This window comes from Esox lucius, chromosome 17 (assembly GCF_011004845.1).
Source record: "Esox lucius isolate fEsoLuc1 chromosome 17, fEsoLuc1.pri, whole genome shotgun sequence".
Classification (NCBI taxonomy): Eukaryota; Metazoa; Chordata; class Actinopteri; order Esociformes; family Esocidae; genus Esox; species Esox lucius.
The window spans coordinates 9402859-9416043 of NC_047585.1; the positions used below are offsets into that span (position 1 = coordinate 9402859).

At 44.1% G+C, this 13185-nt stretch overlaps 1 protein-coding gene and 6 non-coding genes across 7 annotated transcripts; 4 read left to right on the top strand and 3 right to left on the bottom strand.

Annotated features, from left to right (window-relative positions):
• Positions 1 to 241: 241 nt before the first annotated feature.
• On the bottom strand, positions 242 to 3027 carry b3galt6 (UDP-Gal:betaGal beta 1,3-galactosyltransferase polypeptide 6). Its single transcript, XM_010866353.3, has 3 exons — positions 2675 to 3027; positions 1823 to 2372; positions 242 to 1600 (listed from the first exon to the last, which is right to left on the bottom strand). The coding sequence occupies exons 2-3, from the start codon at positions 2360 to 2362 to the stop codon at positions 1121 to 1123; spliced, it is 1020 nt and encodes a 339-aa protein (XP_010864655.2). The 5' UTR covers positions 2363 to 2372; positions 2675 to 3027; the 3' UTR covers positions 242 to 1120.
• A 5284-nt stretch (positions 3028 to 8311) lies between these two features.
• trnas-gcu lies at positions 8312 to 8393 on the bottom strand. The gene has a single exon. It is a non-coding gene; the product is annotated as a tRNA-Ser (tRNA).
• A 90-nt stretch (positions 8394 to 8483) lies between these two features.
• trnal-aag lies at positions 8484 to 8565 on the top strand. The gene has a single exon. It is a non-coding gene; the product is annotated as a tRNA-Leu (tRNA).
• A 1586-nt stretch (positions 8566 to 10151) lies between these two features.
• Positions 10152 to 10234, top strand: trnal-cag. The gene has a single exon. It is a non-coding gene; the product is annotated as a tRNA-Leu (tRNA).
• Positions 10235 to 11163: 929 nt separating this feature from the next.
• On the bottom strand, positions 11164 to 11245 carry trnas-gcu. Its single transcript has one exon. It is a non-coding gene; the product is annotated as a tRNA-Ser (tRNA).
• A 90-nt stretch (positions 11246 to 11335) lies between these two features.
• trnal-aag lies at positions 11336 to 11417 on the top strand. The gene has a single exon. It is a non-coding gene; the product is annotated as a tRNA-Leu (tRNA).
• A 1587-nt stretch (positions 11418 to 13004) lies between these two features.
• trnal-cag lies at positions 13005 to 13087 on the top strand. Its single transcript has one exon. It is a non-coding gene; the product is annotated as a tRNA-Leu (tRNA).
• Positions 13088 to 13185: the final 98 nt, after the last annotated feature.

Sequence of the window (13185 nt, forward strand, 5' to 3'; positions counted from 1 at the left end):
TGATTCAAATGATCAGTTCCTTATCATGTCCTTCATGAGCTACATAAGGTATGTTAGGGCAGGGAGAGAGCTTAAACATTCAGGACAGGGGTCGTCCAGGAGCAGGGTTGAGAAAATTATCTAGGATGTCAAGAATAGAATCAGGTATAAGTAATCTGAATGGGATTCAGGCTGTGTACATGTTTATGTTTACTGTGTGAAAAAAAGATTTTATAACAAAAATAAATTTTTCAAAAACATTTTAATTAAATGTTCAGTGGGTCCAAACATTTTAAATAAACATTCAATGAAATGAAGGTTTACCTCAACATTAACGGAATCAACTGATTGTTGAAAAGTAACCAATTGCTAGCTGGTACAGTGGCTAAGCTGAACACACACCCGGTTCCGTCGGGCATCACTTGGCTTTAAATACAAGACCAAACAGACAGCAGGTAAGATAGATCTCTCAGCAGAAAAAAACATGCTCTCAAAAAGCAGGAGAGACAGGCTTACATGATGCTTATTACACATTCAGTGTCAAAACAAAAAGACCATCCTCCTTGGCTGTCATTCTATGACATGATTTGTAGTAAATAGCCAAGGAGCACCAAATTCAAACCAAGATAATCACTGTCATTACATTCATCAGTAGGGCCACTTTCGCTTACCCAAAATAGGTAAATAGACAGGAATGACTTGAGTTTCTCTTTACTGTCCCATCAGTAAAGCTTAAAAATGATTCCTTTAAGAATGCTCACTCCAAATATGTGCTGTTAATAAATTAAGGTCCTATATTGTGGCTGCACTGCCAGGTCCACTCTCCCAGTTCTGCATCAGTGTGCGTTAAATGAGGACTCTGGAATAAATAAATAAATAAATTAATTAAATAATAAAACAAAACATTTAGTAAAAGGGATCAATGTTTTCCTCAGGTCTTTTCTGGCAGGCTGCCAGAACAGACTTGTTCTAAAAAGGTGTTCTACAGAGATCAACCAAAGGCAGGTGAGGCGGGCCAACAGAACTCAACTGGATACTACAGAATAGGGTAGAGCGGGATCACCATGTCGCCTAGGCAACCATAAATACTAGCGATGGTGACCAGGAAGGACGAGGTCAGGGATGTTAAATGTAAAGGTCATCAGGGTATCCCGTCCTTCCTTTGGCAGCATTGGGACGGTGGGACGCTCCAGTCGTAGATGTAGCTCAGTCGGAGTTTGACCTCTTCCTTACACAGCCGGCCATCCCTCTGCAGCATCTGCTGCTTTTCCAGCATGTCCTCCAGGCTCTGCTTATGGGTCACCAGGTACTTGTTGCTGCAGCCCCTCGACTTGTACTCTGTGTCGAACCGCGGGTCGTGCGTCCGCTTGACGTCCACAGGGGCCAGCCATGCCCCTAGTGACACGTCCTCGCTCTGCCACACCTTGAGGAAGCCGGCGTTGATACGGATATAGTGGACCAGGTCACAAGAGAGCAGGTAGCCTCCACCTAGGGCGTAGGGGAGGTAGTAGTCACATAGCTCCCAAGCCGACTCCCTCCACTTCCCAACTGTCTTGACACGCCCACGCCCTGAGAAGAAGCCCCAGTACAGCCGGCTGGGCTCTTTTGTTTTCAGCTCCTCCTTTAAATGAGAATAGAATGTTTGCACATAACTGCGTTTCAAAACAACATAGAAATATTAGAAAAGTCACATAACATACACATACAATGCAAAACATGGCTCCCAATTGTATTTAATTACAATGTCCCCTTTCTGCATGATAAAAAGCACTTTTTCCTGTATATAAAAAAGCATTTGTTGCACTTAGTCATTATGCAGAGTGGCATTTAGAACATACGGTACCTTCAGAAGGTCCAGGCGAGCGAATGTATCGTCGTCTGCTTTCAAAACAAACTTAAAGTCCACGTTCTGATCAAGCCACGAGTACATGTGCAGGAGCTTCAGGGTGAGGTTCTCGTAGGAGTCCCGTAGCTCGGGGAGTAAAAGCAGGTCTTTGTGCCGGCCCTGTTCAGTGTTGAGATTCTGCATATCCTCAGTGGGTAGACCCTCGGTTCCCACAACAAACCAAGCAAGAACCTCCGGGTCCTTCTTAGCCAGCCAGGTGCTGCGGATAATGCTCCGCCGCTCTGTGTACTTGGGCCCAGTAGTGATGAGGATCACTAGGAAGGCTGAGAGGTCTTTTGGTCGTGACAGGGACTCAGGGTGCTCTGCTCTGGGCTGGGATTGGGCAGCATGGGGAGCTAGACCTGGAGGGTCTGCCTGGCCCTGTTTTAGGGTCTCTGAGGTGCACTTGGCGAGGAAAAGGAGGACCACGGCAAACAGGCAGACTCCTCCGATGGCCAGGGCCGTTTTGTGACGACATACAAGACGGAATAGGTTCATGGTGCTAAGACTAAGAGGTTGGGGGAGAGATATCAGGGGGGAAAAGACAGTTCTGTAAGCATCAACGCATGTCTGCACATTCAATTAACAATAAAGACAGTCATCCGTAACTGTAGCCAAATCAGCTAAAATGTTCTACAATTAATCACTATAGTATTGAACCGCTAACTAGCTACCTAATAAAACTTGGAAAAATAAATTACTGCTAACCTGACCACCCTGACAACAGACACCCTATTTCAAGCAAGCCATGCACAAACATGCTTAGCAAGCAATTTCATTACAAATATTAGGAAATGTGGATTACAGTACCTGACGACGTCACACAACGCTAGGTGTTGAATGCATTGATGACAGTTACCTGGGCATTGCTAATTTCTATGGTAGCTGAGCTAAAGTATAGAAAATGCGAAACGTTAGCAAGCTGGCTAGCGCAATACAACAATAGTTAGCTAGTTGGCTAGCTTTCGATTAAGGATTTGCTGCTCACTTGGCTAGCTATAAAAAAAACGCGAGCCATTTGTGTTGCATATCTCCTCGACCTATTTAGTCAATGGAATTTTATGAAACCTTGAAACTAAAGAACAGCAATATCTTTGTTTGTAGGTAGGTGGACTGCTATCTACCATTCACGTTCATTTTGCCCTGGTGACACGCAGTAAACAGAAGACAGAGGCAGTATGTGATGACGCAGGCACTTGCTGGTGAGACACGAGTGAGGCGCCACCCAGTGGATACAAATGTAAAGCGCATGGATTGGAACATTTGTATTTTTTGATGGGGCAATATGTAAAAAAAAAATACTGTACTACTAGCGTACATACAAGCAAAAATGAATTCGGAGTTAAACTGAGTCTCTTTTACAAGTGAGTTCCGTCTTATAAAAAATACAACATAAAAACAACAAAAAAATATATTGATATGAAAACACAAAAAACATTCACACAGAACAACAAAAATGTCACTTATCAGGCTTTTGAATTGCCCTATAGGCACCAAAACGTTTATCTTGAGCTTATTTTGCTAAACATTACATGAGCAAGGGGCATAGTAGACCAAAGCAGTTCCTTAACTCTGAATAAACCCATGGCACCTATCAGACCAACCATTCTTGAGATCAACTAGTGTTTGACCCTTCTGGAAGCCAAACAGTCCCAGCCAACTGATTTGTATAAAGGACAATGATGTGTGCGATATTTCATACTGGTAATAAAATGCAAAGCTGCATGATAGACTGCATCTGTAGGTTTTAGTAATGAGGTTGTGGCATGGATGTGTAGCACATCGCCATAATCCAAGACTGATATAAAAGGGGCTTTACCATTTTCCATTCTATGCTGATATGACAGACAGAATCTGTTTCTATAAAAGACACCAATTCTAATACCTAGTTTCTTCACCCACTCTGTAATGTGTGTTTTGAAAGAGAGATTCATACCAAGGTATTTGTACTAGGAAAATTGTTGTATTACAAAAGCCTCAATGGTAAACATTGTGAAATCATCTAATTGTTGTTTGGGGACTTATTAGAATAAAATAGCACATATTATATATATGAATATTCATTACAATAGCCTAGGTTCTATCAGTAAGGTAATTTGAAAGATTTCTATAACACATGTGGCAGGTTTCATGAACAAAGATTAAGCCTAAACTTAAGGTGTCCACAAAACCAGCCCATGATGTGGTGAGTGGATACTCAAAATACCTTTCCATATATTTAATGGTATTGGTTTTGATCTAAGGCCCTAAAAACCTAACTTTGGACCATGAAGCTAGTTCCTTTATTATTGCAAGCCTCTAACCAGGGCCTGAAATTTACCTGGGACACTGGGTGAGTGACAATGCAGACTCCGGACCGTGTAGGGTAAAGGATGAATACCCTTGATCTAAGAAATGCTCCCTCTTATTTCTCTGGTGTCCTATTGAATCTTAGGAGCACTTGGACCAGAGGAAGTGCAGAGGAATTTGCCCAGATTACACGCTTTGAAGTATGTTTTACCTTAACATCCCATGTGTTAGGGATATGTAGTTATTATCGTATTCATAATATTGTTTATTATATCTTAATTTATCTTACTTTGGTTTGGTTACTCTTATTTAGTTTTTTTTTTAGGGTGCGTCCTTCTCTCAGCTTGACCTCCAGCACAGAGCTCGCCTTCCTGATAAGTTTATCGAGCTTTTCCGCATCTCCAGACCTGATGTTGGAACCCCAACACACTACCTCAAAGAAGATGGCACTAGACACCAATGACTGGTAGAACCTATGCAGCAGTGTATTGAGTATGTCAAAGTACAAATTGTTGTCTGCCAGTCAGGTGGTCAGTGACCCAGGAGACCAGGGCTTCTCCATGTGCAGCAGAGGCAGCACCACAGGCTGATGGACACTCTATACAACATTAATCATTTAAAAAAGACAAACCTTCCATATATTCATAGTTTTTTGGGATACAAATGTAATGGGGGTCATTTAACTTTAATCTCAAGCAAATGTCCAGTCTTTAAATTATACTCTTGGACTACTTCAAAACTGATATGTCCTGAAAGATGCTACCACAGAATAGGGATGGGCACGGATAATCGAATATTCGAATACCCAGATAGCAATGAGTCGGCGGACCGGAGGCGGTCCTCCAGAGACAGTAGAAGCATCAGAATGTCTTAATCGCAAACACGTTTGCCGGCTCACCGCCAGCGACAGCCGCTTTTTAGAAGCGGCAGCCGCCTTCCTACCGCCTGTGTTTTGCGGCCGGCCCGTGGGCCAACCGCCGTTCCACCGCCGTTATACAGAAGGAAGATCTTCCGCGGCAATTTTCGAGCGATCTGACGGTTATATATATATATTTTTTTTTTTTTAAATATTTATAGCATGCAGTTTATCGAGAATAATGATTGATCAAACCAGACAAATGTCCAATTGGTGTTTTAATTCCACATTTCAAAGTACAGTAACTGTCATTCAAATAAGATGTGTCAGATCACTGAAATAAATAACACGCAGAAAAGAAATATACATATAAATACACACTACAGAACATGCAGGTTTCCAATTAAATGTTGGTAAAAAAAAACAGCCATACAAGCAAATTATAACACAAACACAATAATTGTTAATAATATAAAGAGGTCAGCTCTGGGATGAAAATAATTACCAGTAAACATAACAAGTAATGAGGATATTTGGTACCAAAGAATGTGCAGGATACCAAATAAATCGAGATACAACATCACATTTTCAAGCCATTTCTAACAATAGGAAAAGTGGTAATAATTTAGAGTAAAGCTCTAGAGTAGACTGGACCATTATAATGGCATTGCTGACCTGGAGCACAAGATTTACACCGTGCTGCAATAAGATCTGTGTCTCTTGTATCTGTGATAAACAAAACTTGACATATATATTTATATAAAAATACGGAGGTAAAAACAGTAGTAGAACAGACCATTATAACTGCAATGCTGACCTGTGGCACAAGGATTTACAAGCTATATTTAACAATAGAATAACAGTTAAGCACAGTGATGGAATGAAAAATGCTGATGTTAAAAACAGAGTAAGTAGAATATTTGGTACCAGGTAATGTGCAATATGAAGTATCAGAGGTATGAAATAGTATTTCCAAGCTATTATTAATAGAATAACAGTTAAGCACACTGACGAAATGAAAGTAGAATTTTGGTACTAGTTAATGTGCAATATCAAGTAACAGGTATGAAATAGGATTTACAAACTATAATAGAATCGTTAAGACGGAATGAAATAAGCCAATACTAAAGTTAAAATACAAAAAAAAACAGGGTGGATTGGGTGAGTGTAGTCTGGCACTTCTGGCTTCTTGATGTTACTGACTGCAGGATAAAGAAAGTGTTCCAGTTCAGTGATGCTGGGGTGTCAGTAGTCAGCCTAGGTTTAAGGGGTCGGCTGTGGGTCCTTCCCAGCTGTGCGGCGCCTTTTTCTGCCTTCACGGTCAGATGCTCCTTTCAGGTAACGCACCTACAGGGGTTCCCAGAATAAAAGAAAAAAAATAGTCAGTCCTGGTCCCTCAAATACTAAACTACGACATTTATATCTAGGTCTACTACATGTACAGGTATTAAACTAACAACCACAGGTGTTGTTTGCAAGTTGTACCTGACTGCCCAGTGAGAGCAAATGTCTTCAACATTGTCCCAACTTGCTTCACCTGCTCTTGAAGTGAGCCGCTGTCATCCGAAGCTACAAAATCAAAGGCATATGGTAATTCTGAACCTACATTACACACAAAAAAGTAAAATTTAAGAAAGAGTGCACATTCTCACCTGCTTGTGCATTGCATTCCCTCAGGGCTTGGTTCTCCTCCCTCAGAGCTTGGTTTTCATTCTGGAGTCTCTGGAAATCTACATAATATTTTTTTTAAAAACTACTAAAGGCAATATTTTCAATACTGTTAAAACACTGGACAATAAGACACATGCCTAGAATATACCTTCATAGCTAAAAACTTTGTGCTGTACACGAGATGCCAAGGGCGTCCAAGGGCCAATAACAAAGCGATGACTTTCTCCTATTGATAATCATTGATGTGATAATATGTTTGAAGTAATTGCATACATTTAATGAATTGGACTTAGTTTAGCTCAACGTATTACATACCTCCAGCGTTTTCACCCATATGCTGCCAGGGTAAATTTGCTGCTGGTGGTGTAAAGCTTAGTACTTGACAAGCTGGGGGAACAAACATAACAGCTTTAATTTCACTGCAGAGACTGCATATTCAGTAATGAAACAATAATTGAACTGTGCAAAGCTAATGATATGTACAACACACCTCGACACCTTTTATCCAGAAAGTCAAGTGCCCTAATGAAAAACAGATTATGGATAAAAGGATTCCTAATCTTAAATACAAGCAATAGTTTCCACGACAAAAAACGTCACAAATAACATCACTTACTTGTACTCAAACTCTTGGCTCTGTGAAGTGGAGTCTGGATTACTGGGGAGAAACCTGGTTCTGAGAAAGAGGGAACAGAAATTTGAAAATCTAACGAAGTGTATAGTTTAGTTACAGGATCACAAATTAAGCATCACAGCAATACATTTTACATACCAGCTCTGAAGTCTACAGGTGACTCAGCATTTTCCTGGTTTTCTGGAATCGATGCAACTTCTGTAGCATGTAGTGATTCAAGTGAATGTCCTGTTTGTCCCTCTCAAATCTTTTCAATATTATTTTCCTTTTGGCCCAGTAACTAGACATTGTGACTAACAATGCATTTGCCTTTAAAGCCAAAACGATTGACCAACAGTAGGTCTCTTGGGTGAAGATACCTTGGCCAGAGCATAACCGGTTATCTGCAAGAAAACGTGAACAAAACCGGATTGTTAACGTTAGGAATATACAGTAGCTATGCTGGGACGACATATCTGTACACGGAAGAGAAACTCCCCCTTGTGTCCATGTGCTTGTCGTGGCCGCGTGGTTAAGGGGAAGGACTAAAAATCCTTTTGTAGTTTTCTGACAAGGTCCAGTTTGTGCAAGTCCCTCGTAAGACCAACCCCTAATGCACAGAGATGAGTGGACCTCTAGGTTGTCTTAGTGTGCAGCTCAGGGCTCGCCCGAGATTGGAAGTCGTTGGCAGGCAGAGCGGGCGAGCTTCTCAAAAGTGGCGGATTATCGTATCGGTCTCTGTGATTATCACATCGGTCACCAGCAGCATCGGTCTCTGTGAGCGCATGACATTTTTCTTCCGGATGGCAAACATGTCCCTTGAAACTGTGGATATGGGAAAGGGCTCGCCGGGGATCTGAACCCGGGACCTCTCGCATCCGAAGCAAGGTTCTTACCACCAGATCAACGAGCCGCGAAGACATTGAGTGCGTTGCAATTATCTGGAATAGTCTTAGTTGTCTTTGAGGGACAATGGAACCAACGACCGAGCAGAAGGCAGAAAAAGTCCAGCAGGACACGACGAAGATGGGATTCGAACCCACGCGTGCACAGCACAATGGATTAGCAGTCCATCGCCTTAACCACTCGGCCACCTCGTCACGCAGCATGACAGGGACGATTTGTTGCTCATTATTGCCTAGGCACGTTCACTGATTTTTGTGCCCAAACAGTGGGTAAAGCACGAGTAGGGTAGCGTGGCCGAGCGGTCTAAGGCGTTGGATTAAGGCTCCAGTCTCCCCAGAGGCGTGGCTTCGAAACCCACCGCTGCCAAAGTTTCTTTGGAAAATCTGATTCATTGTATAATTCACACCAAACATCTAGCCCTTTGTCTCAGATCTGTGAATATTCTCAAGTTTTCATCCAGGATGGGAACTTCTTGCGAGGCTACGTGTAAAGTTTGGGGAGCAGGCAAAGTATTGTCTACAGGAGAAAACAAAGTTTACGTTTGCTGAATGAACAACTGCACATAGCTAGCATAACTGTGTGGATTATTCATCTCCCCATTCGCCCGACGGAGCGCGCCGAAAACGGTGCGTCTATCTGCGACCTACTGTCCGCGATATGTCAAAAACTCACAAATCCAAATGTCATCAAATTTCATCTTTCCCAGTGTCATAAAGAGCTGTGCTTTGGATATGTTCATCGGGGGTGGGCCTAGTCTACCTGATACCATCCATAGCCTCCTGCATCCACGGGAAGTCACCTGTGACCCCCGAAATGTGTTACAACGTCCTCCCATAGTCAATACATTGCCCATTCCTCAAATTTCAATTCAACCTTTAAAGGGTTTCCGAGTGTCGTAAAGAACTGTGCTTTGGATATGTTCATCACAGGGTGGCCTTGTCCACCCTCTATGAATTTCGGTGCCCTGTGTCCACAGGAAGTCATGTGTGACCCGCCCAAAGCTGTTTCTCCCTATGGAATACATTGGTTGACCGACCTATTGTGATCTTGGCTCTACATCCATTCTATCGTTGCTTCATATTTCTTTTACTGCTGCTCTTCATCTCTAACGCTGCTCTAGATCATTCCTGCTGCTCTACATTTCCCCTGCTGCTCAACATCTCTACAGCTGCTCCATAGCTCCTGTACCACTGCTCTATATCTCCTCTACCCCTGTAGAGATCCTCTATCACTTCAGACCTCTACAGGTAATTTACAGCTTCATAAGTCTGCAGCTCTTTTATGCTGCTCTACGGCTCTTTGCCTCCTCTATCACTTCTTTCCTCCAAACCTCCTCAATACCTCCACACCTCATCTATCACTCCACAGCTCCTGTATCACTCGACGCCTCCAAACCTCCTGCACCTACCTGCACCTCCTATATCACTCCGCACCTGCTCTGTTTCTCCACACCTCCTCCATCAGACCGTATCTCTTCTATGACCCCTCGCCTCCTAAATCGCTTGTGACGTTTACTGGGCAAATGTACATGTTTTGCTGCCCAATTGGAAGCCCCATACACCTCGGTCCAAACGTCCCAGAGTCCATATTTTGAGATTTACTGGGCAAATGTAGATGTTTTACAGCCCAATTGTACGCCCAATAGGATCACCCATCCACTTTGGTCCAATGTTCCCCCGAAGTGGAAATGTTCTCGTTTACCGGGAAAATGTACGTGGTTTATTACTGGGTCTTTTGTACAATATGGCAGTATTTTCTCTCCATTCAAATACAATGCAATTGTAAGGTGTATACTCACAGTTGCGATGGTCGGAGAAGATATGATGGGTGAGTGCCACGTGCTCATAGAGGTGTTCTCTGCCACGTAACCGTGCTGATGAAAGACAGTAGCGACCCGAGTGCTATCCCGGTCTTGCAGTCTACACGCTTCGTTTGGGGCACAGGGTGTTCATGTCAGGATGGCCGAGCGGTCTAAGGCGCTGCGTTCAGGTCGCAGTCTCCCCTGGAGGCGTGGGTTCAAATCCCACTTCTGACAACTACTTTTCGCCAGCCTGTCACTGGCAAAGTGTGCAGCACGGCTTAGTTTATTAACTGCAAGATGGAAATCTCAGTGTTTCGTGTTGATATCTCTTTTTGTATACACCACCAGGAAAGGCTTCATTTTTACACCTTCTGCCCCGGAGATTGGGGCAAATGAGCTCGGAAAGCAGGTGGAATAATCCGGACTAAATTGAACGCAATGGTGGCCAACTGAGGATGCTGCTATAGTCCACATAGACTTGACAAGTCGCACAACATTAATGACACAATCCCTCAGTAATCCCCATGTCATTGAAGAAATGTGCATGCTGGGCTCTTCACAACTGCTGACAGTGGGGAGGTCGAAAGCCTGTATGTACGGGGACGACATATCTGTACACGGAAGAGAAACTCCCCCTTGTGTAAATGTGCTTGTCGTGGCCGCGTGGTAAAGGGGAAGGACTAAAAATCCTTTTGTAGTTTTCTGACAAGGTCCAGTTTGTGCAAGTCCCTCGTAAGACCAACCCCTAATGCACAGAGATGAGTGGGCCTCTAGGTTAGTCTTAGTGTGCAGCTCAGGGCTCGTCCGAGTTTGGAAATGTTTGGCAGGCAGAGCGGCCGAGCTTCTCAAAAGTGGCGTATTATCGCATCGGTCTCTGTGTTGGCGTCGGCAAAAACGCCCCCTGGTAGCGGTACTTTGCAAAATCCGAGCGCATGAAATTTTTCTTCCGGATGGCAAAAATTTCCCTTGAAACTGTAGATATGGGTAAGGGCTCGCCGGGGATCTGAACCAGGGACCTCTCGCATCCGAAGCAAGAATCATACCACTAGACCAACGAGCCGCGAAGGCGTCAAGTGCGTTGCAATTATCCAGAATAGTCTTAGATGTCTTTGAGGGACGATGGCACCAACGACAGAGCAAGGCAGAAAAAGGCCAGCTTGGCACGACGAAGATGGGATTCGAACCCACGCGTGCAGAGCACAATGGATTAGCAGTCCATCGCCTTAACCACTCGGCCACCTCGTCACGCAGCATGACAGGGACGGTTTGTTGCTCATTATTGCCTAGGCATGTTCACTGATTTTTGTGCCCAAACAGTGGGTAAAGCACGAGTAGGGTAGCGTGGCCGAGCGGTCTAAGGCGCTGGATTAAGGCTCCAGTCTCCCCGGAGGCGTGGGTTCGAATCCCACCGCTGCCAAATTTTCTTTGGAAAATCTGATTCATTGTATAATTCACACCAAACATCTAGCCCTTTGTCTCAGATCTGTGAATATTCTCAAGTTTTCATCCAGGATGGGAACTTCTTGCGAGGCTACGTGTAAAGTTTGGGGAGCAGGCAAAGTATTGTCTACAGGAGAAAACAAAGTGTACGTTTGCTGAATGAACAACTGCACATAGCTAGCATTACTGTGCAGATTATTCATCTCCCCATTCTCCTGACGGAGCACGCCGAAAACGGTGCGTCTATCAGCGACCTACTGTCCACGATATGTCAAAAACACACAAATCCCAAATGTCACCAAATGTCATCTTTCCCAGTGTCATAAAGAGCTGTGCTTTGGATATGTTCATCAGGGGTGGGCCTAGTCTACCTGATACCATCCATAGCCTCCTGCCTCCACAGGAAGTCACCTGTGACCCCCGAAATGTGTTACAACGTCCTCCCATAGTCAATACATTGCCCATTCCTCAAATTTCAATTCAACCTTTAAAGGGTTTCCGAGTGTCGTAAAGAACTGTGCTTTGGATATGTTCATCACAGGGTGGCCTTGTCCACCCTCTATGAATTTCGGTGCCCTGTGTCCACAGGAAGTCATGTGTGACCCGCCCAAAGCTGTTTCTCCCTATGGAATACATTGGTTGACCGACCTATTGTGATCTTGGCTCTACATCCATTCTATCGTTGCTTCATATTTCTTTTACTGCTGCTCTTCATCTCTAACGCTGCTCTAGATCATTCCTGCTGCTCTACATTTCCCCTGCTGCTCAACATCTCTACAGCTGCTCCATAGCTCCTGTACCACTGCTCTATATCTCCTCTACCCCTGTAGAGATCCTCTATCACTTCAGACCTCTACAGGTAATTTACAGCTTCATAAGTCTGCAGCTCTTTTATGCTGCTCTACGGCTCTTTGCCTCCTCTATCACTTCTTTCCTCCAAACCTCCTCAATACCTCCACACCTCATCTATCACTCCACAGCTCCTGTATCACTCGACGCCTCCAAACCTCCTGCACCTACCTGCACCTCCTATATCACTCCGCACCTGCTCTGTTTCTCCACACCTCCTCCATCAGACCGTATCTCTTCTATGACCCCTCGCCTCCTAAATCGCTTGTGACGTTTACTGGGCAAATGTACATGTTTTGCTGCCCAATTGGAAGCCCCATACACCTCGGTCCAAACATCCCAGAGTCCATATTTTGAGATTTACTGGGCAAATGTAGATGTTTTACAGCCCAATTGTACGCCCAATAGGATCACCCATCCACTTTGGTCCAATGTTCCCCCGAAGTGGAAATGTTCTCGTTTACCGGGAAAATGTACGTGTTTTCCTACTGAGTCTTTTGTACTATTAGGCAGTATTTTCTCTCCATTCAAATACAATGCAATTGTAAGGTGTATACTCACAGTTGCGATGGTCGGAGAAGATACGATGGGTGAGTGCGACATGCTCATAGAGGTGTTCTCTGCCACATAACCGTGCTGATGAAAGACAGTAGCGACCCGAGTGCTATCCCGGTCTTGCAGTCTACACGCTTCGTTTGGGGCACAGGGTGTTCATGTCAGGATGGCCGAGCGGTCTAAGGCGCTGCGTTCAGGTCGCAGTCTCCCCTGGAGGCGTGGGTTCAAATCCCACTTCTGACAACTAATTTGCGCCAGCCTGTCACTGGCAAAGTGTGCAGCACGGCTTAGTTTATTATCCGCAAGCTGGAAATCTCAGCGTTTCGTGTGGATATCTCTTT